Source organism: Psammomys obesus, unplaced genomic scaffold (genome assembly GCF_907164565.1).
Source record: "Psammomys obesus unplaced genomic scaffold, mPsaObe1.curated_primary_1811, whole genome shotgun sequence".
Taxonomy (NCBI): domain Eukaryota; kingdom Metazoa; phylum Chordata; class Mammalia; order Rodentia; family Muridae; genus Psammomys; species Psammomys obesus.
The window spans coordinates 1,058,298-1,079,591 of record NW_026591497.1 but is presented as its reverse complement, the minus strand read 5'-3'; the positions used below and the strand labels follow the sequence as shown (position 1 = coordinate 1,079,591).

Here is a 21,294-nt window from a genome sequence, read left to right as displayed (position 1 = left end):
CAGGTGGATTTGAGGCCAACCTGGTCTACATATCAAGCTCCAGGCTAGCCAGGCCTACAATTGAGACCATCTCCAAATTAAATAGATAAATAAATAATAATCTATTTTTTTTAAAGAAGTGATACAAATAGCACAAACAAAATGAAATTGAAGTCGAGATGGAAAGCGTGTTTTTGTGTACAAATATGTGGAAGGGCAAGTTTCAGCAGCTCATGGCTGTTCTGTGGATGTGTTAAAGGCATTGTTAAGATTGGACTAAGGTTCTGTAAAATCCACACATTTGAGGTACATAGTTCAGTCTTCTGAGTCACATGATACTCTGAATCATGTGAGCAATTACTTCGATGTTATGTTAAAATATTTTACAAGTTAGCAGTCGTACTCAATTTTCCCTGTTAGCAACCACTCACCTACTTCATTGTTGTGGATTTCCTCACTTAAACTTCCTGTAGAAACACAATCATAATGATTTGAGGATTTTGTAATGTCTTTCAAAGAGCACAGTCTTGTCAGGGTTCAAACATTAACCATGTTGTAGTGCATACCTGATTCTTTAACTTTTTTTCAAGACAAAATTTCATGGTATAGACTAGGCTGGCCTCAATAGAGATCACCTGCTGGGATTAAAGGCGTGGGCCACTGCTGCCTGGCTTCATATACCAGTTTTTATGTAGATTGTTTTAATTTCTCTTGGGGAAACAAAAACTCCCTACATACTTGGGGTTTGAGTTTCTAAATTGTTTTCCAAAGTAACTGCATGGTTCTACTATCTCTAACATTTGCCATTGCCTTTGTTATAATAACTGTCAGTTTGAGAAGTGGTTCTGATTGCTGTTTGTCTATTTAATATGATGTCACACATCTCTTTAGTGCTTTTGAGCCATTTGTAAACATTCTGTGGTGAAATGTCTATTTTTATCATTTGATCATTTTTTAATTGAATTTTTGATTATTTTAGTAGTTCTTTATATCTTTTGATATATAGATCATATAATTTGCAAATATTTGGGAGATGGGATATTTTTATTGTTTAGGTCTATTTTGTTTTGTGATGTTATTGTTATTGCTAGGGACTTGGGCAAAGTACTCAATCATTGAGTTATATTTCCTGCCCTATTGTGACCGCTTATGAGATGAGGTTTCTCTGTGTAGCCTTGACTGTACTCGAAATTGCTATGTAAGTCCAGGGTGGCCTCAAATTCAGATATCTGCTTGCCTCTGTCTCCAGAGTGCTAGGATTAAACACGTGCTCTACAGTTAAAGGAATTTTGGTAAAGACTTAATTGAAGCTGAGTGTAATGGCACACGCCTTTGATCTTGGTGTTTGGGAGGCATAGGCAAGTGTTCTGAGTTCAAGGCCAGTCTGATCTACATAGTGAGTTCCAGGACAGCCGGAGGAGTTACATAGTGAGACCCTATCTTGAAAACAAGACAAAAAAATTACTTGAGTCATCTATTTTTAAAAAAGATTTATTTATTATTTATACAGCATTCCACCTGTATGTGTGCCTGTACACCAGAAGGGGACACCAGATCTCACTATAGATGGTTATGAGCCACCATGTGGTTTTTGGGAATTAAACTCAGAACCTTTGGGAGAACAGCCAGTGTTCTTAACCTCTGAGTCATCTCTCCAGCCCCAAATCATCTATTTTTATTTTTTTCCTTTAATTTTTTTTACTTATTACAATTTATTCACTTTGTATTCCAGCTGTAGCCCCCTCCCTCATCTCCTCCCAATCCTGCCCTCCCTCCCTCATCTCCTCTCATGCCCCTCTCTAAGTCCACTGATAGGGGAGGCCCTCCTTCCCTTCCATCTAACCCTAGTATCAGGTCTCATCAGGAGTGGCTACATTGTCTTCCTCTGTGGCCTGGTAAGGCTGCCCCCCCCCCTCAGGGGGGAGGTGATCAAAGAGCCATCCACTGAGTTCATGTCAGAGACAGCTCCTGTGCTCCTTACTAGGGTACCCACTTGGAGACTGAGCTGCCATAGGCTACTTATGTGCAGGGGTTCTAGGTTATTGCCATGCATGATCCTTGGTTGGAGTATCAGTCTCTGCCAAGACCCCTATGCCCAGATTTTTTGGTCTATTTCTATGTAAATTTTGTTGGTACAGCTTTGCTTTTTTATACCAGCTTGTAACTGAGTGGCTTAAAGAAATAACCCTTTGAGCTGTGCCTCCTTTCCCACTGTGAATTCATTTTCTTGGTGACAGATTTTCCCCAGCTTCCCCTTCCCCTTACTCTGTGCTGATTCCTTTAGATGGGAAAAAGTAACAAATGGAGTTATAATGAGCTATAGTACCTGTAGACAGTCATGAGGTTTACATGCTTGTTCAATCCATGTTCATCTTCTGCCTTTCCTTCATCACCTTGTCAGTCCCAGGATGACTTTGGAGACAGTCATACAAAAGGTAGATAGTGAGGGATTTGCTCTTCTTCTGCCATGCTTACAGAGTGGGAATTTCAGTGGAGGGAGAGATGGCTGACATGAGATTTTAATGCAGGCTTCTCTTTGTTGGACCCAGTATAGTAGTGATTTCTCTAGAACACTCAGGAGTGTTTTTGGATGCACAGCAGATAGTCAGTAGAAGGCAAGCCCCACTGGACAGTTTCTGAAACTGGATGGCACAGAGAAAAGGCCTTTTTAGGCAGTGGTCTTCACCTGTTTGCCACATTTGAGAAGGGCTTTGCGCTTTCGCTCGCTCTTTCTCTCTCTCTCTCTCTCTCTCTCTCTCTCTCTCTCAGATACAGAAGAGTATTCTCAGTCATCCTGAAATTTTTAGAGATTCCAGAGGAAGCCAATGGGGTGAGTGGCTGTGGCCATCTCAGGCAGCCCCAGAGGTCAAGGCTTGACAGAAGAACCTCAGTTAGGTGGCTGGGCCACCAAGGGGTGCCAAGGAGGAGTCACATGTCTTTGCTTCTCCATTTGGGATTAAAGTACTTCTGTTTTTACTTTTAGGATGAATACCTTTCCCTTGTGGCCCGACTCATTATCCATTTTCGAGATATTCGTAAGTAAGAGTTTATATTTTGGGGTAATTGTGGTTGGTTTGAGGGACCTGTTTTGTGGCTGTGTTGTAGAAACTTTCAGCTAGGCCTCAACACCTGAGTTAGGTTGTTGCATGTTTCTGGGAAGTTCCTCGCTGCTTCTGGATTCCCTACCCTGCTCAACCTCAAAGTGTGGATTTTGATGTAATAGATAGAAATGTTGGTCTCAAAGTGATTTAAAGTGATTTGTTCATTTGCTCTCTTTTATGGCTTTCACATTTGACCCTGGGTATCTGAGTAAGCAGTTTACCTTGTAACTGGGGTTTTATTCCCTAAAAAATGATTAGGAGGCCTGGACTGTGAAACTGGAAGTCTTTGCAGTCATTCCCAAGTCCCTCCTCTGTCTCTTTGCTGTGCTGAGGGTTCCCATGCTGCAACTCTTGACTCCTCTGATTCACAGGGCACTGTTGTGGTGCTGTTAGCTGTCAGGTAGCTCCCTGGCTTTTCAGATGGGAGTTGCCCTAACCTCCTGGAGCAGGAGTCTTGGTATATTTGTGTAGGCAAAGGTAAACCAAGTGTTTCTGGATGGCCACAGCCAGCCTGTGAAGGGCACCCAGGCTGGTGAACACTGAGTTCCAGCGGACAGTGCTTCTCCCAGTTGTATAAGCACTAGACAGGCTCGTCTTGATGGGTCCACACCAATTCCCCCATGGTTTAGAGACGAAATGTAGGTTGTAGAGGCAGTCACAGCTTCAATGTGAGGTCACTGAAAGCAAAGGAGGACATTGTGAATCCAGGGCTCCACACCAACTTAAAAAAAAGATTAATTCATTATTTATTGAGGTGTGTGTGTGTGTGTGTGTGTGTGTGTGTGTGTGTGTGTGTGTGTGCGCGTGTGTGCGCGTGCGCGCGTGTATGCACATAGGAGTTCATGGAGCCCCTCTGGAGCATCAGGTTCCCAGAGTTGGAGCTACAGGGAGTTGTGTCCTATCAGATGTGGGTGTTGGGAATCAAACTCTGGTCTGCTGCCAGAGTAGTAGATTCTTAGCCAGGTTTGGTGGCAGAGGCCTTTCATCCCAGAGCTTCAGGAGGCAGAGGCAGAAGGATTTCTGAGAGTTCGAGGCCAGCCAGGAATAGACAGTGAGGTCCTGTCTCAAAATAGAGAAAAAGAGCAGCTCATGCCCTTAAACACTGCTTAGTCAAAGTGCCTACTGCTCTGAGAAGCACACGACCAAAAGGTACCTGGGGAGGAGAGCGCTTCTTGTCTTCACCTGCAGGTAGCAGACTATCATCAAGGCATCAGGCAGGAACCTGGAGGCCAGCGCTAAAGCAGAAGCGGTAGATAAGTGCTGCTTACTGGCCGGGCTCCCATGACCTGCTCAGCCTGCTTTCTAACAGCACCCAGGACCACCAGCCCAGGGGTAGCTCCACCCGCAGTAAGCTGGGCCCTCCCACATCAATTATCAATTAAGAAAATGCATTATAGGTTTGCCCACAGGCTTGTCTGGTGGAGGCATTTTCTCAGTTGAGGCTCCCTCTTCCAAAACAAATAAAAACAAAATGACTACAGCTTGTGTATCAAGTTGACCTAAAACTAACCAGCACAACCATTGAACATCTCTTTAGCCCAACTCCAAACTAAGTTTTTAACCAGAATGGCCAGCAAGGTAGACTCTACAGATGTTACTTTCTTTGGGGTATTGAAAAGAACATAGGACATGTGGGGAAGATAAGGACCCAAGAGTTTGGAGACTAGGTCACTGGAAATCCTGACATGGGTTTCCATGCCCAGCTCTTGAGGATGGTGGCCTGAGATACACACAGCCCGCAGGCTCACATGGAGGGACTGAGCAGTAGGCAGACAAGGTTCCCAGTCTTGAGCAATTTCAGGTAAAATCGGTTCCCTCACCTAGAAAATAGAGATAACATCACATTAGGGTGGGCTGAAAGTGCAGGCACTTGAGTTCTCAGCGCTGTTCTTTGAGCCCTAGCATGGATTGCTATCATTTCTCAGATTCAGGATCTGAGCTAAGACTTTGGTATTGGAAGAAAGGAAAGGCCCAGAGTCTCCAGGCTCTGGGTGTGCTAGCCTTGGGTGTAGTTCACTGAGATGGACCCTCAAGTTTCTTTGTCCCCTCTGCTTCCAGACTCCCTTTGTGTGCAACAGTGCTGGGGTTAGGTCTCTCCTACTTGGTTACTAGGTTACCAACAGCTCCTTGGGATTGAGGCTCTAGGTTCTGAGACCTAGTTTCTATGTAAGGTCAGTTCAGTTTTAGCAAATGACTGCTGGTCAGGTATTTGCAGAAATGACCTACCCAGGAAAATCTGTGTTTATGCAAAATTGTTTACATTGGGTTTTTGTGTTTGTGTTTCTCTGTAGATAACAAGAAATCCCAGGCGTCTGTCAGTGGTAAGTTATCCTTTTGAAATACAGTTTTCCAAACTTGCAGTTTGGGGTAGCAGGGATGAGATAATACATGCCTCATGTGCATGGGTCGACCCTGTAATGGACGAGAACATTCCAAAGATCTCAGGTGAAGTGGCCATCAGCCACATCCCAGCCCCTTCTCCAGCCTTTGCTTTCTTGCAGACTGAAGTTACCCCAGTGGCTTTTCCATCTTACTTTATTTAGTAAAGATCATAAAAACTTACAAGGCTTTGATACATTGCCTAGAAGAACCATTGTGGCATGGCATAGTAACGCACAGTAATGTGTCATAGATAACAGCTATGGGAATTCACTTCCCTCCGTTGCTCTCTCTTTTGTGTGTGGGATCATCTGTTTTGAGACAGGTTCTCTCTATGTAACCCTGGCTGGAAGCCTACATCGACCAGGCTAGCCTCATTCATAGTCGAAATCTGTGTGCCTCTGCCTGCCTCCCAGGTTGGGGCAAAAGATGTGTACCACCATGTTCAATTGTATTCACTTTCTTTTTGTTGTTGTTGTTGTTTTTGTTTGTTTTTCGAGACAGGATTTCTCCGTGTAGCCCATGCTGTCCTGGAACTTGCTCTGTAGATCAGGCTGGCCTTGATCTCAGAGATCACCTGTCTCTGTCTCCTGAGTTCTGGGATTAAAGATGTGTGTCACCATTTTCCAGCATGTTTACTTAAGTTATAGAATTGTTTGTGAGTTCATAAATGTTTTTACTTTAATTTCAAATTTTGTCATATAAGGGGAATTGTGTCCGTTGTATTGGACCCTGAGCTCTGCCTTCTGAGCTGTCCTCATGGGGTTCACAGATCCCCCCTGCCTGGCAGAAAGGGTTCTGTGGGAGAGTGCTTGCCTGTCATGTGCAAGGTACTGTCCTCCATCTGCAGAACCACACACACAAGGAGGTGCACTCCAGCATTGCACCCTGTGGTTGGGTGGCCTGCCCTAGGCCTGAGCTCTAAGTGCCTCTGCCTGAATAGTTCCCCTGCCCTTGGCCCAGGACTGGCCAAATGCATATGGCCCAATGACCAGCCAGGCGATACCTATCTATAGGTAATTTCTGTGAGTTTATTTAAACTACTGTGATAATAGCATCTGGCTGCTTGTCTCTGGTTGTGGCATTGCTCACTGAACTACACCTGCTGTCCCAAGGCTTGGTTGGGCATGGCTCTGCCCCTCAGCACCCTGTAGCCTTTCGTACTCCTTTACCTATTTTGATCTGCTGCTCCTGGCCTCAGATCTGTGTTGGAGTGGTGTTCTGTAGAGACTCAGCTGTAAAAATGTGGCCTTTCGCCTACTTGTGCTCTTCCTAGGGAGTGTCTGCCTGTGTCCTCTGCTTCTCTAGTCTGGCCACTGTGTTCCTGCCTGCTGGGAAGAAGAGCCTCCTACTTCAGTTCTCTGGAGTCTGCTGTGGCCAGGGAAGAAGGGACTGATTGCTAGCTGACCTTGAGGGCTCAGCCCATCTTCAGTGCAGCTGTGCATATCCCAGGGCTCCCTTGTAATCCAGCACTAGGACACTGACACAGGCTGGGTTGAAGCATGGAGTATGTTCCCTGGTCATGAGGCTGGTGTTCTAGCAGTACCCAGATTCTTGGCCCCAGGCATTTGGGAAATTTCAGACCTCTGGCTTCTATTTGTCATTAATTTGAATGGGTCAAGCACATAAGAGGGAGGGGCCCCTGGGAGCCATTTACCTGTGAGATTGCCCAGTTTAGGTTCCTTTCCTCAGACACTGTGTCTTTGTGTTCCCACAGATCCCATGAATGCACTGCAGAGCCTTACTGGTGGACCCACCCCAGGAGCAGCTGGCATTGGCATGCCTCCTCGGGGCCCAGGACAGTCCCTGGGCGGGATGGGTGGCCTTGGCGCTATAGGACAGCCAATGCCCCTCTCTGGGCAGCCACCCCCTGGAACTTCTGGGATGGCCCCTCATGGCATGGCTGTGGTGTCTACAGCAACTCCACAGAGTGAGTACTGTGCTCATTGGCAGGGGACACTGCATGCTAATCTTGTGCTTACAGTGTTATTGGGGAAAGTGTCAAGGAGCCCCAGAGAGCTCTGCTGTGGACAGTGGGGATGGAGAGGAAGCCTTTGAGCTTAGAGGAGTAAATAGTGCTGGCTCTCCTACCAGCTGGGGCTGTAAGAGTAGGGAGAGACTTGGTTATTTGGAGGCATGTGGGTTTTTTGTTTGGTTGGGGCTGTTTTGTTTTGTTTGAGACAGAGTTTCTCCATATAGCCCTGGCTGTCCTGGAATGTGTTTGCACCCTGTATCTCCTCGGCGTGCCTTGAGGTTGTTGGGCATCTGCTGCTACTTTTATTCCATGGTCCATCTTGGCTGTGCATTGCAGTTATTCTTTTCCACATTGGGCTCCCCTCTCTCGAAGGAGGTTCTTTACCCTTCTCACACCTCCCTGTAGGACCTGCCCTGATTTCTGTGTGCAGTTGCCCTGGCTGGGACTTAGGTTGCAGTCAGCTGCATTGGTAGATTTGTGTATTTGTTTGAGACAAAGTCTTACTATAGAGTCTTAGCTGCCCTGGAACTTGCCATGTAAACCAGGTTGGCCTTGAATTTGCTCAGTGCTGCTGCCTTGCCTCCTCAGTGCTGCTGAGATTATAAGCTTGTGCCACATTCCTGGCTGTTACTGGCAATTTTTTTTAAAGAGTTATTTATTTATTATTCATACAGTTTTCTGCCTGCATGCCTGCAGGCCAGAAGAGGGCACCAGATCTCATTATAGATGGTTGCGAGCCACTATGTGGTTGCTGGGAATTGAACTCGGGACTTTTGGAAGGGCAGCCAGTGCTCTTAACCTCTGAGCCATCTCTCCAGCCCCTATTCCTGGCTATTTTACAGTAAGAGATGGCTTTACAATATTGGAGTTGGAATGAATGCTCATGTGACTTAACTTGTAATCCACTCCTAAGAGTTTGTCTTAAATAAATTGTTTTCCAGACATTCAGTAAAGAGGCTGTAGTATCTTGTCCACACCTTCTCTTCAGTCTGACCCACTTCCTGTTTTCAGTTTCCAGGGATTTCTGGTGGCTCTGCTCTGCTTCTGCATCTTTCTGTGCTCTATACCAACTACTTTTCCTTATGCCCTTGGCCCCTTTGGGCATCCTGGGTTCGCCTGAAGTAGGTGCTAGTGGCTTCCTGTTCTGTCTTCCTTATGCCTTCTGCAAACACTCCCATGTATTTTGGCCCAGTTCAGGTCTTCAGCCAGTGTCCCTAAAGGGGCAGAGCCTCGTTCAGAGGTTGTGCCAGAAAAAGAGGCTGCTGATCAGCTCAGTGTTAGAAAACCCCTAAAATCATCATGTCTCTGGGTTCAGTCCCCAGCACTGAGCGGGAGGTGAATTTGGAAAATAAGTTAAAAATATTGGTAAGAACTTACTACTAAGCCTGGCAACCTGTGTTTAACCTCCAGAACCCTCATTTTGGAGAGAACTGTTTTCTACAAGTTGTCCTCTGACCTTTACATGTGTGCCATGGTATGCGTACGTCCCCCACTAAATAAATATAAAAAGTTTAAAAAGTATATTAGCAAGCTTTGCTCTTTTAATTATATGTAATAAGTTGAAAATTAATCATAAAACAATAGAAATACTTTATAAATTTCAAAGCAATAGGAAAAAAATGGAGTAAGAAACAGAGCAACAGAAGAGACCAGTCCATACAATGTATAATGTCCAGTATAATTATCCAGAAAGAACTATGCAGTTCAAAAAAGCAGAGGCTGGAAAGGATGGCTCAGCAGTAAAAACTTGTACAGCTCTTGCAGAGACACAAGTTCAGGTCTCAGCACATATGTGGACTGGCTCATATAGATGCCTGTAACTCCAGTTCCAGGAGATCCAGTGCCTCTGGCTTGTGCAAATACTTACATTCATGTTCAACACCCCCCCCCCATGCACACATAATTAAAAATTAATCTTTAAAACCAAACCAAAACCAGAAGCTTAGAAAAATGAAAGACAAGGGCTTGGGATGTAGGACAGTGTAAGAGTGCCTGTCCAATGTGCATGTCCTGCATTTTCAGTTTACAGAGGAAGGCAGAGAGGAAAGAGGAAAAAGACTGAGCTGGAAGTATAAGTAATCATAGTAGAATGAACTTATTAGCTTCGCTCTAAAGAGTGTGTGTGTGTGTGTGTGTGTGTGTGTGTGTGTGTGTGTGTGTGTGTCTCCATGTGTCCACAAAGGCTGGAAGGGGGCATTGGATTTGCTGGAAGTGAGGTTATAGACTGTTGTGCGCTGCCTACCACAGGTGCTGAGAACTGAACCTGAATCTTGGAAGAGCAGCTGACATTTGTTAACTGCGAAGCCATTTCTCCATCCCCAAGGTTTTCTATAAAAGATGGGGTGTGATTCTTCTGTTACATCTTAAGAGATATGCCTATAGTGTAAGACCAAGAAAAGTACAGAAGTAGATGGTAAAGATGGGTTAGACAATTACCTTAGTCCCATTGGTAATGGCTAGTTAAGCAAACAAGAATTGGTTCATTAGAAAATATATCTTTAGCCAGGCATGGTGTGGCACATGCCTGTAATCCCAGCACTCAGGGAGGCAGAGGCAGGTAGATCTCCATGAGTTTGAGGCCAGACTGGTCTACAGAGAAAGCCCAGGACAGCCAAGGCTACACAGAGAAACCCTGTCTTGAAAAAAACTTACCCCCATCTCCCCCAGCCTCCCAAAGATATATATATATATATATATATATATATATCTTTTAATGTGTTTGAGTGTTTTACCTGTATGTATATCTGTGTACCATATATATACCACTTAATACCTGTGAAAGCCAGAAGAAGGTATCAGATCTCCTTCAAGTAGAGTTATTATTGATGGTTGTGAGTTGCCACGTGGATCTGAACTCTGTTCTTACATGAGCATCACATGCTCTTAACTATTGAGCTATATATTAGAAATTATTTGAATGATGTAATGAATAATGTAATTTAAGCACAGGATACAGTAAATGTTTATGAAAATAACCAATGAAGTAAAACCTCAGTCAGAGTACTGTGGTTTCCCACCTGTTTTCTGAGCATTGGAGTTAGAAGTCTGTAACACAAAAGATAAATTTAAGAGTTCTCAAACTTACCAACTGTGGCTAAAAGAAAGTGTGACAACAGTGTTAGTGACAAGGAAGTGGAGTGATTCATGTATTTCAGATGAGAATGTAAATAAAGTAGTTCTTTAAATTAAGCATACAGGAGCTAGAGAGATGGCTCAGTGGTTAAGAGCACTTTCTGCGCTTTCAGAGGACACAGGTTCAGTTCCCAGCACCCATATGGTGATTCATAACCATCTGTAGCTCCGATTCCAGGGGATCTGACACCCTCCTCTACCTGCAGACACTGCATACATTAATTTCACAAACATACATGCAAGCAAAACATCCATACACATAAAATAAAAAAATTAATAAACCATTAAAACTTAAGCATACAGGGACTAGAGATCTGGCTCACCAGTTAAGGGTGCTTCCTATTCTTCCAGAGGACCTGGGTTTGGTTCCCAGGCACTCACATTGGGCGGCTCCTAATCATCTATAAGTCTCACTGCAGGGTAGTGCTTTTTTTCTGGCCTTGGTGGGCACCTGTGCAATGGAGGCATACACTCATACAGATAACACATACACATAAATAAAATATGAAGTCCATAGCTCAGCTGCTACATTCTTGGGGCCATTTATCCCGAAGGAATGAACTTTTATATAAAAACCTTTGTAGTTTTATTATAATAGCCTGAATCTGCTGTCACCTCGGGTCTTGCACCATGTGAATAGTCACACTAGGAGGTAGCTAGCCACACTGTGATAAACCACCACACCTGGGTTACCAGGAAGTCATGTAGATGGGTAAGTGCCAATCATCAGCAATTCATACTGTTCTTTTTTAAAAACTATATTTTTGTTGGGCAATGGGTCTCATACCTTTAATTCCAGCACTTGTGGATCTCTGTAAGTTTGAGGCAGCCTGTTCTACAGAGTGAGTTCCAGGATAGCCAGGGCTACACAGAGAAACACTGTCTCAAAAAAATTTTTTTAAAAATATTTTTTATTTTAATTTTTATTAATTACCCTTTATTCACTTTATATCCCCCCCATAGCTCCCTCCTCCCCTCCCAATCCTACTCTCCCTCCCCTTTCTCTACGTATGCCCCTCCCCAAGTTCACTGATAGAGGAAGTCTTCCTCTCCTTCCTTGATCCTAGTCTATTGGGTTTCATCAGGAGTGGCTGCATTGTCTTCCTCTGTGGCCTGGTAAGGCTGCTCCCCCCTCAGGGGGAGGTGATCAAAGAGTAGGCCAATCAGTTCATGTCAGAGACAGTCCCTGTTCCCATTACTATGGAACCCACTTGGAGACTGAGCTGCCATGAGCTACATCTGTGCAGGGGTTCTAGGTTATCTCCATGCCTGGTACTTGGTTGCAGTATGAGTCTCAGGAAAGACCCCTATGCTCAGATTTTTTGCTTCTGTTGCTCTCCTTGTGGAGCTCCTGTCCTCTCCAGGTCTTACTGTTTTTCACTTCTTTCATAAGGTTCCCTGCACTCTGCCCAAAGGTTGGCCATAAGTCTCAGCATCTGCTTTGATATCCTGCAGGGTACAGTTTTGTGTTGTTTGTTTTTTTTTTTTTTAATGTGTCAGCCAAGGTGTTAGGTGCAAGACTGAACTAGCCCTCTTCCTTGGGCCTCTCCACAGGTGGGAAAAGTAGATCCTGGCTTAGGATGAAGCCTCTCAGACGGGCTCTTGATTTTCTACTACACTTTAAAAATAGGTATTTATTTACTTGTGGGAGGAGAGTTGTGCATGCCGCAGTGTGTGTGAGGCCATCAGAAGACAACTTTTAGGGGTTGATGTGAGACCCCAGGTGAGCTATTGAGGGAGGTAGTAGTGGACGGGTACTTGGGTTGAAACCATTGAGTGTCTGACTGTAACGGTGACTGAATCCATTGAGGTCTACTTGTGATCTTGTCCTTTTATACAGTGTTGTCACTGGGCTAAGTGTACAGGGGATCTCTGTTTTTTTTTTTTTTTTTTTATTAGCTTTATTGAAATACAATTCTTATTAACATAGTTCACTCATTCAAAATTCATTGCACTACTAGTGGCTTTTTGTCTATTCACACTTTTACAGCTGTCATCCTCCTAATCAGTTTTAGAACATTGTCATCACTGCAGGAGAAGCCTCACCTTAAAAAAATCTCACAAGGTTACTATTTCCAATCAGCAGCAGCTCAAACCTGGAAGTCGCCCAAATGTTTATCAGTTGATAATAGGATAGAATGCATAGACAAAATGTGGGAGTATGATAGAATGTTATTTGACCGTTGTATAAGGGAGCACACACGCTTTCTAATGCCATTGTATGACGTGCCCAGATAGACAAATGCTTAGACAGTACAGTACTGCTTTGCAGAGGCTGCATACCTTTGGGTCTATCCAAGACTCACTGGGCCCTTTCTCTTTGGTTGTTCCTGCAGTAATTCATGATGGTAAATTCCATAATCATCACAAGTGCCACTTCCTACTTGATCTGTCTTGATCTGTATGGTTTTAGCTACCAGAGACAGACTTGTCAGTAGGCAATGGCTATTGCTGCCTGCCTTGTCATATAGCTCTGGGACACCTGCAGGGTGGCACAGCCTAAGTCTGGATGCCCTCTCCAGCTCAGCTGCAGCTCCAGCAAGTGGCATTGCAGCAACAGCAGCAGCAGCAGCAGTTCCAACAGCAGCAGGCAGCATTGCAGCAGCAGCAGCAGCAACAACAGCAGCAGCAGCAGCAACAGCAGTTCCAGGCACAACAGAATGCCATGCAGCAACAGTTCCAAGCAGTAGTGCAGCAGCAGCAACTTCAGCAGCAGCAGCAACACCAACACCTGATTAAGTTGCATCACCAAAGCCAGCAACAACAGGTACCAAGTTCCCTTGTCGTTATGTTGGGCCTTAGTCCTGTATTCCTTGAGCTTGGGAACAAGTGTTAGCAAAGATGCAAGGCTGAACTATCCTTTCTCCATGGGCCTTTCCACAGGTGGGGAAAAAAAGTTTAGGAGGAAGGCCTCTCAGATGAGCTCTTGATTTTTTTACCTTCTTTGTGTAGCAGGGCCTATAAACAGTACATCTAAGCTAACAAAATAAAGAAGGGAGACAAACACTCCAAGACTCAGGGCACTTGAGTTGTGCTGTTGGCACCTTGCTTTTGAGGACACATACAACACTTGTTTTTTAGTGTTTGTATAGAGTCAAAGTTGTTAGCTAGTGTTCTGTAGGGTTGTAATATGTCACACTAGAAGTGCTCCTGCTCAGAAGTTGTTTGATCCTCCTGTCTTTTGCAGTCAGAATCTAGACATATTCATCTTCATTTTCCTAGCAAGTGTTGATTAAGGGAAAAAGACCAAGGAGGCTTCCTCTCTCTCTGGCGTCATGGTTCTGAAATCTGCTTTACCAATTCTAGCTTTATCTTGGCGTGTGTTCCTCATAGGCCCGTCCTCACGAGGGTCATACCACCCTGCTGACCACATGGGAGACAAAAGAGCCTTTCTGGAGAGGTTACAAGCATCTGGAGTTGCCTGAGCTTCAGGCCTACCTGCTATGGGACTGGGTCTTCTCCTCACTACCTTAGCTCCTCCTCACTACCTTCTTGAATTTACTTCACTTGAATCATCCTAGGTGTGAACCAGCTTTTAGTGACCAGGGCACAAGAACTAATCTGGTTTGTTCTCAGTGTCTAGAAAACAGCTGCTGTTGGTCTAGAAGGCCTGAGTCTCCCCTTCTCAATATGAGAGGCCATGTAGACTGGTCTCCATGAAGGCTGTGCTCATTTCACTTCCCCCAGGCTTCATGGGACCAACGCTAGCACCCCAGGGACTGCTGAGTGGTAACTGTTATTATTTTGTCTTCAGATACAACAGCAGCAACTGCAGAGGATGGCACAATTGCAGCTGCAGCAACAGCAGCAGCAGCAGCAGCAGCAGGCTTTGCAGGCCCAGCCACCAATGCAGCAGCCACCAATGCAGCAGCCACAGCCTCCCCCTTCCCAGGCCCTTCCCCAGCAGCTGTCACAGATGCACCACGCCCAGCATCACCAGCCACCACCTCAGGCCCAGCAGTCCCCGGTTGCTCAGAACCAGTCACCACAGCTCCCGCCACAGTCGCAAAGCCAGCCTTTGGTGTCACAAGCACAAGCCCTCCCTGGACCAATGTTGTATGCTGCCCAACAGCAGCTGAAATTTGTGAGTACCCAAAGCCTGTGGCACAGCAGCTGCACCTTGGAAGGTGTTGTGTGTGGTCAGCAGTTTCTTAGACCCTTTGGATGTATGTAGCATGTCCATTTTGTACTGGCTTCAGGCAGCATTTCCTATTGCTGTCTTCTTATCCAGTTCCATAGCACAAATAATTGAGGGAGTGTGTGTCCTAGAGGTATTTGCACATACTTCAGGGATGTCACATCTGCTAAACTACACTGATTTCAGCAGTGTCTGTGGCATATCTGGTACACATGATTAGATTATGAGGTGACCTCACCGTGTGGGAGGATATGCTGTATCCATCAACTATTCTATGGCTTTTGTTTTTCTGCTGGGACCAGGCCTTGACCCTGGGAGCTTTCTGCAAACTAAACATGAGGTTTACCATGAGCTCCAGCCCCAGCCCTTTTAGCTTCATCATTACCATATTTCTGAGACAAATGTTCACATAAAACTTAATTATTTCCTGACTCGTTGTACCTCTTGATATAAAGTAAGTCTCACAGTGTTTATAGAGAACAAAATATTGCCACCAAAACTAGTTGCCTTGAAAAGAAACATTTTGAGCATATTCTCTGCTCCTTTGGTTTTTGTGGCCTTTTCTACCCATTAGTCATTAAATGACAGGGTGACAGGGATCTCCCCTGAGCTGAATGTCAAAGTAAAGTGTCGGCTGGGAGGGTTGTGAGCTACAAGTACGGTCACTCACCTGTTACCCAGAACCAGCTATTGGGACCAGAACTTTTGTGTATTCTATGCAGGGTGCCTACTAAGATTGGGCCTGGTAGCGTGGAGATCTATAAGGAGACGCTCCCAATGTGGGTCTGGCCAGGACACCCACTAGGTGTCTCCACATTCTAGTCCTTCACTTATGTGTGTTTCCTCTGTCTTCCATCGCCCAAGGTCATCTTTCTAGCTAAGCCATCTGCCAGCTGGCCAGCCTGTTTTCCTTCATGGAGTCTGGGCTCTCAGTGACACTCTTATGGTCTGAGCAGGCAGGCTGTGTGCTCAGCTTTGGAAGTTTTTGCTTAGCTTGTGCTTGTGGTTGGTGTGCATGGGAGGACTGTCTTGTTTCTTGCCAGAACTGAGAGAGGTGGGACTTGGCTTTGCCAACTTGCAGGTAGGCTGGTGTGGGATATTTCTTATGACCTTGTGTGATCAGGCACAGATAGTAAGGTGACATCACAGCTCATGGTGTCATTACAGTCCCATCCCCCTTCCCAAGAGGAGGCTTCTTGTTTAAAAACTTTTTATTTGGTTGAGGAAAGAGGGTTTCCTGTGTGCCACAATTCGAGTGTAGAGGTCAGAGGATAACTTTTCAGGAGTAAGTTCTCACCTACCACGTGGGTCCTAGGGCTCAAACTCAGGTCGTCAGGCTTGGCAGCAGACATCTTGACCCACTCACCCATCTCGCCAGTTCTGAAAGTTCCATTCTTAAAGCTCCCACACAGGTGCTCTGCTCTGTGCAGGTGGTTCCAAGTTGCTTTTTCCTTCCTCCTTCAAGGTCCGTGCTCCGATGGTGGTCCAGCAGCCGCAGGTGCAGCCCCAGGTGCAGCAGGTACAGCCCCAGGTGCAGCCGCAGGCGGCAGTGCAGACAGCACAGGCTGCCCAGATGGTAGCTCCCGGCGTCCAGGTGAGGGCCTTGGGAGCCCAGGGTTTCTTTAGTCACCTGCAGGTGCATGCTGGCCTACGCATAAAGCTCTGATGAGAGGTCTGGTTGGATTAGAGGCTATGTTGGTAAAGCGTATGAATTGCTTGGACACACATACACAGGCACCCTGAGGCCCTCAGGGTGGCTGTAGCTGCTTGTTGTCTGGTGTGCATTGTTTCCCTTTTTCCTTGGGTATCCTCATCTCTCCTACTTTGTAGCACTCGGAGGAGATGCTTTAGAGAGGACAGCTTCACTGTTGCATCCTCCTTTAGCTTCCACTGGAGTCCCTGAGCACACCTGGTTGGAATGGGGGCAGTTCTTTAGAAAGTGACGGGAAGAGTAGTGGGTATCTTGTTATGCTCTGGCATGTGCCACAGCAGGAGCAGGAGAGAGCATTCTGGGCTTGCTACCTTCAGGGGCTTGGGTGCTTTTCGAGGAGGGTGTTTACAATATCCCTGTCACTAACAGGTCATGCTCATTGTCTGCAGATCAGATGTCAGGGGGATGACAGCATGCTGAAGGCCTGGGCTAACTTTTCTCGGCGTTCGAGGAGTTGGACATCTAGGGTCTCTGATTTGTTTCAAAGATCGGCTTCAGCTTTGTGCTGCCCACAATTCTTCTCATCAAGTGGGCACATTGAGTCTTGATTTGGGGCTTAAGCTAGGAGTTATGGCAAGGCTCCTGCTGGATCCTATCCACAGAAAATGCTATGAATACACTGTGCCCTCAGAAGGCCTGCACTGGCTGGTTCCTGAGCCAGGTGAGCTCAGTGTCCAGATGCATGACAGCATGGGTCAGGTGCTTCAGGATGTGTCAGACATCATTTTACACCATGGAGGAGTACTTACTGACAGCCTTTTTGATCCCGCACAGTGTTACATCTGGGACGATACCTGAGGAAAGGTGTTAGCCTCTCTGTCACTGCACCAAAAGACCTGGGTCTAAGGTTCTTGTGCTACCTACATGCTCAGATGTGACTTTGTGTGAAAGCATACCATGCATTTCCTGGTGTGTGACTTGTAGAAGCTGAGTGCTTTGTGGGGTTATAGCTCATTTCCCTTCAGGCTTCTGGTGGCTCCTTCCTTTCAATGTCCAGAGGAGGCGTGGCCTAGAGTCAGCACAGTAGTAACACAGTGACTGACTGCCCTCCTGCTGGAAGCCATTTTCTTGTTGCTTAATGACCCTCCCTCCACGACCCTGGGACTCAGAAGATATAAGCCTCTACATCAGTGGCTTAGCCCAGTAAGAAGAAAGGGAAATTGGACATTGCATTGGACAGCAAGTAGCCGTGAAAGGACAACAGACGCCACTGGTGTAGGCCTGTTCTGATTGTGTGCTGGCTTCTTGTGGAGGAAGTGTGTACCCTGTTGCTAGCTTTGTTGGTGTCTTGTCAGCCACCAGCAGCAGGGTGTGGCCATATGTGCTTATGTTCCACATTGAGCCTCTGTGCCAAGTGCAGGGCTTCTTTAGTTCTTTGCCCCACCCTGCTGGGATTAGGGGTGTGGCCAGCTGTCAGTGTTAGTCATCTGTAACACAGCTTGGTTGTCATGTCCCTTTTACCCCGGTGGAAGATCAGTGGCAGTGCAACTTAGGGTAGACCTAGGTCCTTCCTAATCAGGTTAGTTTCCTTAGGGAGTTGGTTTTTGAGGATTGTGCCATTGGTGTTTAAAGAAGTGTCATCTGCCTGCCTTCTGTGTTTTCTTTGGGCCTTGTGTTTTGTCCCCCCCCCCCCCCCGGTTTTTCAAGACAGGGTTTCTCTGTATGGCCTTGACTGTCCTGGACTTACTCTGTAGACCAGGCTGTCCTCAGACTCACAGAGATCCACTGTCTCTGCCTCCTGAGTGCTGGGATTAGAGGTGTGCACCACCACCACCCAGTTCTAAAGCACTGTGCCTTTCAGTCCAAACATCATGCCTCAGGAGTCAGACCTGCCACTGCTGATTTTCTTTCTTTTTTCTTTTTAAGGTTAATATAATTACAGCATGACTCCCTTCCCTTTCTTCCCTTCAGTCCTCCCATTTACCCTTCCCCATTCTCCTCTCCTTCAAAATCATGACGTTTAGTTTACTAATTGTTATTGCATGCATCCATATATATACGTACATATGCATATGTGTGTGTATGTATATATATTTAAATATTTCCCCCTTCAGTCTGTCTAATGTTACTTGTATGTATATTTTAAGGGCTGATCGATTAGCACTGAACAATCAGTTGGCATGCTCTTCCCTGGGGAAGACTACCTCTCCTGTGTCCAGCTTTCCTCAGTTGCCTGTATGTAGGGTTGAGGCCTCATAGGCTTTTCCCTGTCTCCTTGGCATGTCCATTGGTATCATCTTGGTTAGCTCGAATTTGGGTAGTCATGTTGCTGAGTCTTTATGAGGGTAGGAGACACAATCACAGCAAACTCCTTGACCGTCCCTCTGGCTAGTATAATCTTTCTACCAGCTCTTCTGCAATGTTCTCTTAACCTTAGGTGAAGGAGGGTTTTGTAGATATATCCATTGTGACTCAGCTTCACAACTCTGCGTGTTGATTGGTTGTAGTTTTAGGTAATGATCTCCATCTGTTGCAAAGAGAAGTTTTCTTGATGAGGGACGGGGAGGACTACACTTCACTAGCACTGAGTAGTGGGCTAGGTTTCCAGTACCAGGCATGATTTCTCTCTTGGTAAGTGGGTCTTATGTCCAAGTAGAAAACTGTTGGTTACCATCAGGGCATGTGTGCTATTACTACACTATTAGGGTTATTCTGCCATGCTGTTCATTTATAGGCATCATAGTTGATGGGGTTGTTGATTGCCTCTCTTTTGGAAATAGGTTCATGCTGCCTTCTGCTACCATGAAAACTAGTCCTCAGCAAGGGAGCATTCAGTTCAGTTCAGGGATGAGTGGGCTCTATTTCTGAACTGTATGGTATTTTCAGAAATGGGGACGTATTTTTCCACCTCTGGTGGTGGACTGTAGCCAAGGGTAATAGTGATAGGCTCAGTGTTTTGGTAGTCTCTTGGACAGCCCAGATCAACAACTCAAAAGAGAGCTTCTCATGCCTGCTGTTGGGGTTTTGTTGTGTGGTTTTTGGGTCTTAGCGGGAGTACTGCCAGCTCAGATGAGAGAAGTTCATTAAAACTGTTGTGTTTTAGTTTATATATGTATATCTATATATGGAATTAACTTGTAGGCTTTTTATTTTTTTTATCTTTTTTAGGTAAACAGTTAATAATATGATTCTTTGGCTTTTCAGACATCTTTTAACTACCTACTTCCTTTTGTATTTATCTCCCTCCTCCTTGCTAAAGAGCCCTCCTTATCCCATTTCTTCTATCAGATTACTTGTATTCTGCTATTCTCTTTTACCTTCCTCCCACCTTCTTCTGTATTTACCTATCGCGTGACAGTTTTGTGGGGCTGCTTGGGTGGTCTCATTGCATTGTTCTGGCAGTACTGGGGAGAAGAATGTGGTTGTGTGGCCTGGGCATGATGGGCCCTCGTGAAAGGAAGAGCCCTAGGCTTTTTTGAAATCCAGGTTGCCCCAGTGGTTAGGAAAAGGGCTGTTGTATGCTGATCTATGAATCTTAACAAAGCTGAGATAACTGCAGAAAGTAAAGAATAGAGAGAGGTGTAAGAGAAGCACCCAGAGCTGGAAACTGGGTATCGTTTCTGGTTTGCTCACTGAAAGTTATATTGTCTATGCAGATTTACTTATTTGGACTTAATGTCATGTAAACCTAGTTGGCCTTTAACTTCCTATGATGCTGAGGCTGACCTTCATCCTCCTTCCACCTCCTGAGTGTTTGGATAACAGGCATGCACCACCACACTCAGTGTATGCAGTATTGGAGACTCAAACACTATCGTCTGTATCCCTAGCCCCTGTGCAGTTTTATATATGATGTTTTCCACATTCAATGTGTTTTAGTTGGCTTTCTGATAAAATAAGAAAAGACCCGAGATAATGGGTGCATGGAGGAAAGGGTTATTTTGGCTCACAGGTGTGACTCCATTGCTTTTGGGCCCACACTGGGGCACCTCATGACAGGGAGCATGCAGTAGACCGCAGCTGCCACTCCAGGCAACTGGGACATAAAAAGAGGAAGGGACCCATGTTTCTGAGGCCATATCCTGTAGTAGCTACTTTGCCTGTTGCTGTAATGAAATACTCTGACAAAAGAGGTTTGAGGAGTTTTTCTAGCTCACAGTTCAAGGTCCAGTTTATAATGTCAGGGAGTCAAGGTTGCAGAAGCTTAAAGGCAGCCAGTCAGTTACATTGCATCTACAGTCAAGAAGCAGGGAGCCAGGCATTGTGGTGCTCTCTTTAATCCCAGCACTGGGAAAGCAGAGGCAGCAGATTTCTGAGTTTCAAGGCCAGCCTGGTCTACATAGCGAATTCCAGACCTACTAAGGCTACATAGTGAGACCTAGTTACAAAACAAAGAGCAGAGAGCACTGGGTACCTTTGCTCAGATCATGCTCTCTTGTTTATGTAGTTCAGGACTCCAGCCCAGGGAGTACTCCATTAGACTACCATAACCCTCATGTGCACTGGAAACTTGTCTTCTTGGTGATTGTAGACCATCAAGTTGACACACTATCTCCTCTACATAAGCTGAAATTCCAACCACCTTCTAGTAGTACCAGCCTGAGGAATGAGCTTTAGAAATACTTGTTTGCAGTATTGAGGATGTTTAGACCTTGAGCTCTTCCATTGAGCCTCAGCCCACAACCAAGCTTCTTAAGCCTGCGATTCCAGATCAAAGAGTACCCTTTGCAGGCCCAAACTCCTGGGCAGCCTTATTTTGAGTGATGGAGATGCTTGCTGCTGCTCTCAAGGATCACCTTGTTTTTGTGATCTTGAGGTGATTTTCTGTGCATGTGGGTAAGTTCAAGACTGTTTTTTGTAGCTTCTCAGGATTGAGTCACTGAGTGGCTTTCAGGGTCCTTGCACAGTGGCAGCCAGTTACTAATTAATCATGAGCTCA

General features: G+C 45.6%; 1 protein-coding gene across 4 annotated transcripts in view; it reads left to right on the top strand.

Moving 5' to 3' along the window:
• Positions 1 to 21,294, top strand: part of Med15 (mediator complex subunit 15) — a 58,680-nt gene that overhangs the window by 24,251 nt on the left and 13,135 nt on the right. For 2 of the 4 annotated variants that reach the window (XM_055610217.1, XM_055610216.1), the window contains exons 3-8: positions 2,963 to 3,014; positions 5,372 to 5,401; positions 7,177 to 7,389; positions 13,089 to 13,333; positions 14,321 to 14,650; positions 16,170 to 16,298. In XM_055610217.1, the coding sequence (XP_055466192.1) occupies positions 2,963 to 3,014; positions 5,372 to 5,401; positions 7,177 to 7,389; positions 13,089 to 13,333; positions 14,321 to 14,650; positions 16,170 to 16,298 (999 nt within the window). The remainder of the gene's footprint in view (positions 1 to 2,962; positions 3,015 to 5,371; positions 5,402 to 7,176; positions 7,390 to 13,088; positions 13,334 to 14,320; positions 14,651 to 16,169; positions 16,299 to 21,294) is intronic. The other 2 variants (XM_055610219.1, XM_055610218.1) reach the window with 1 other exon arrangement.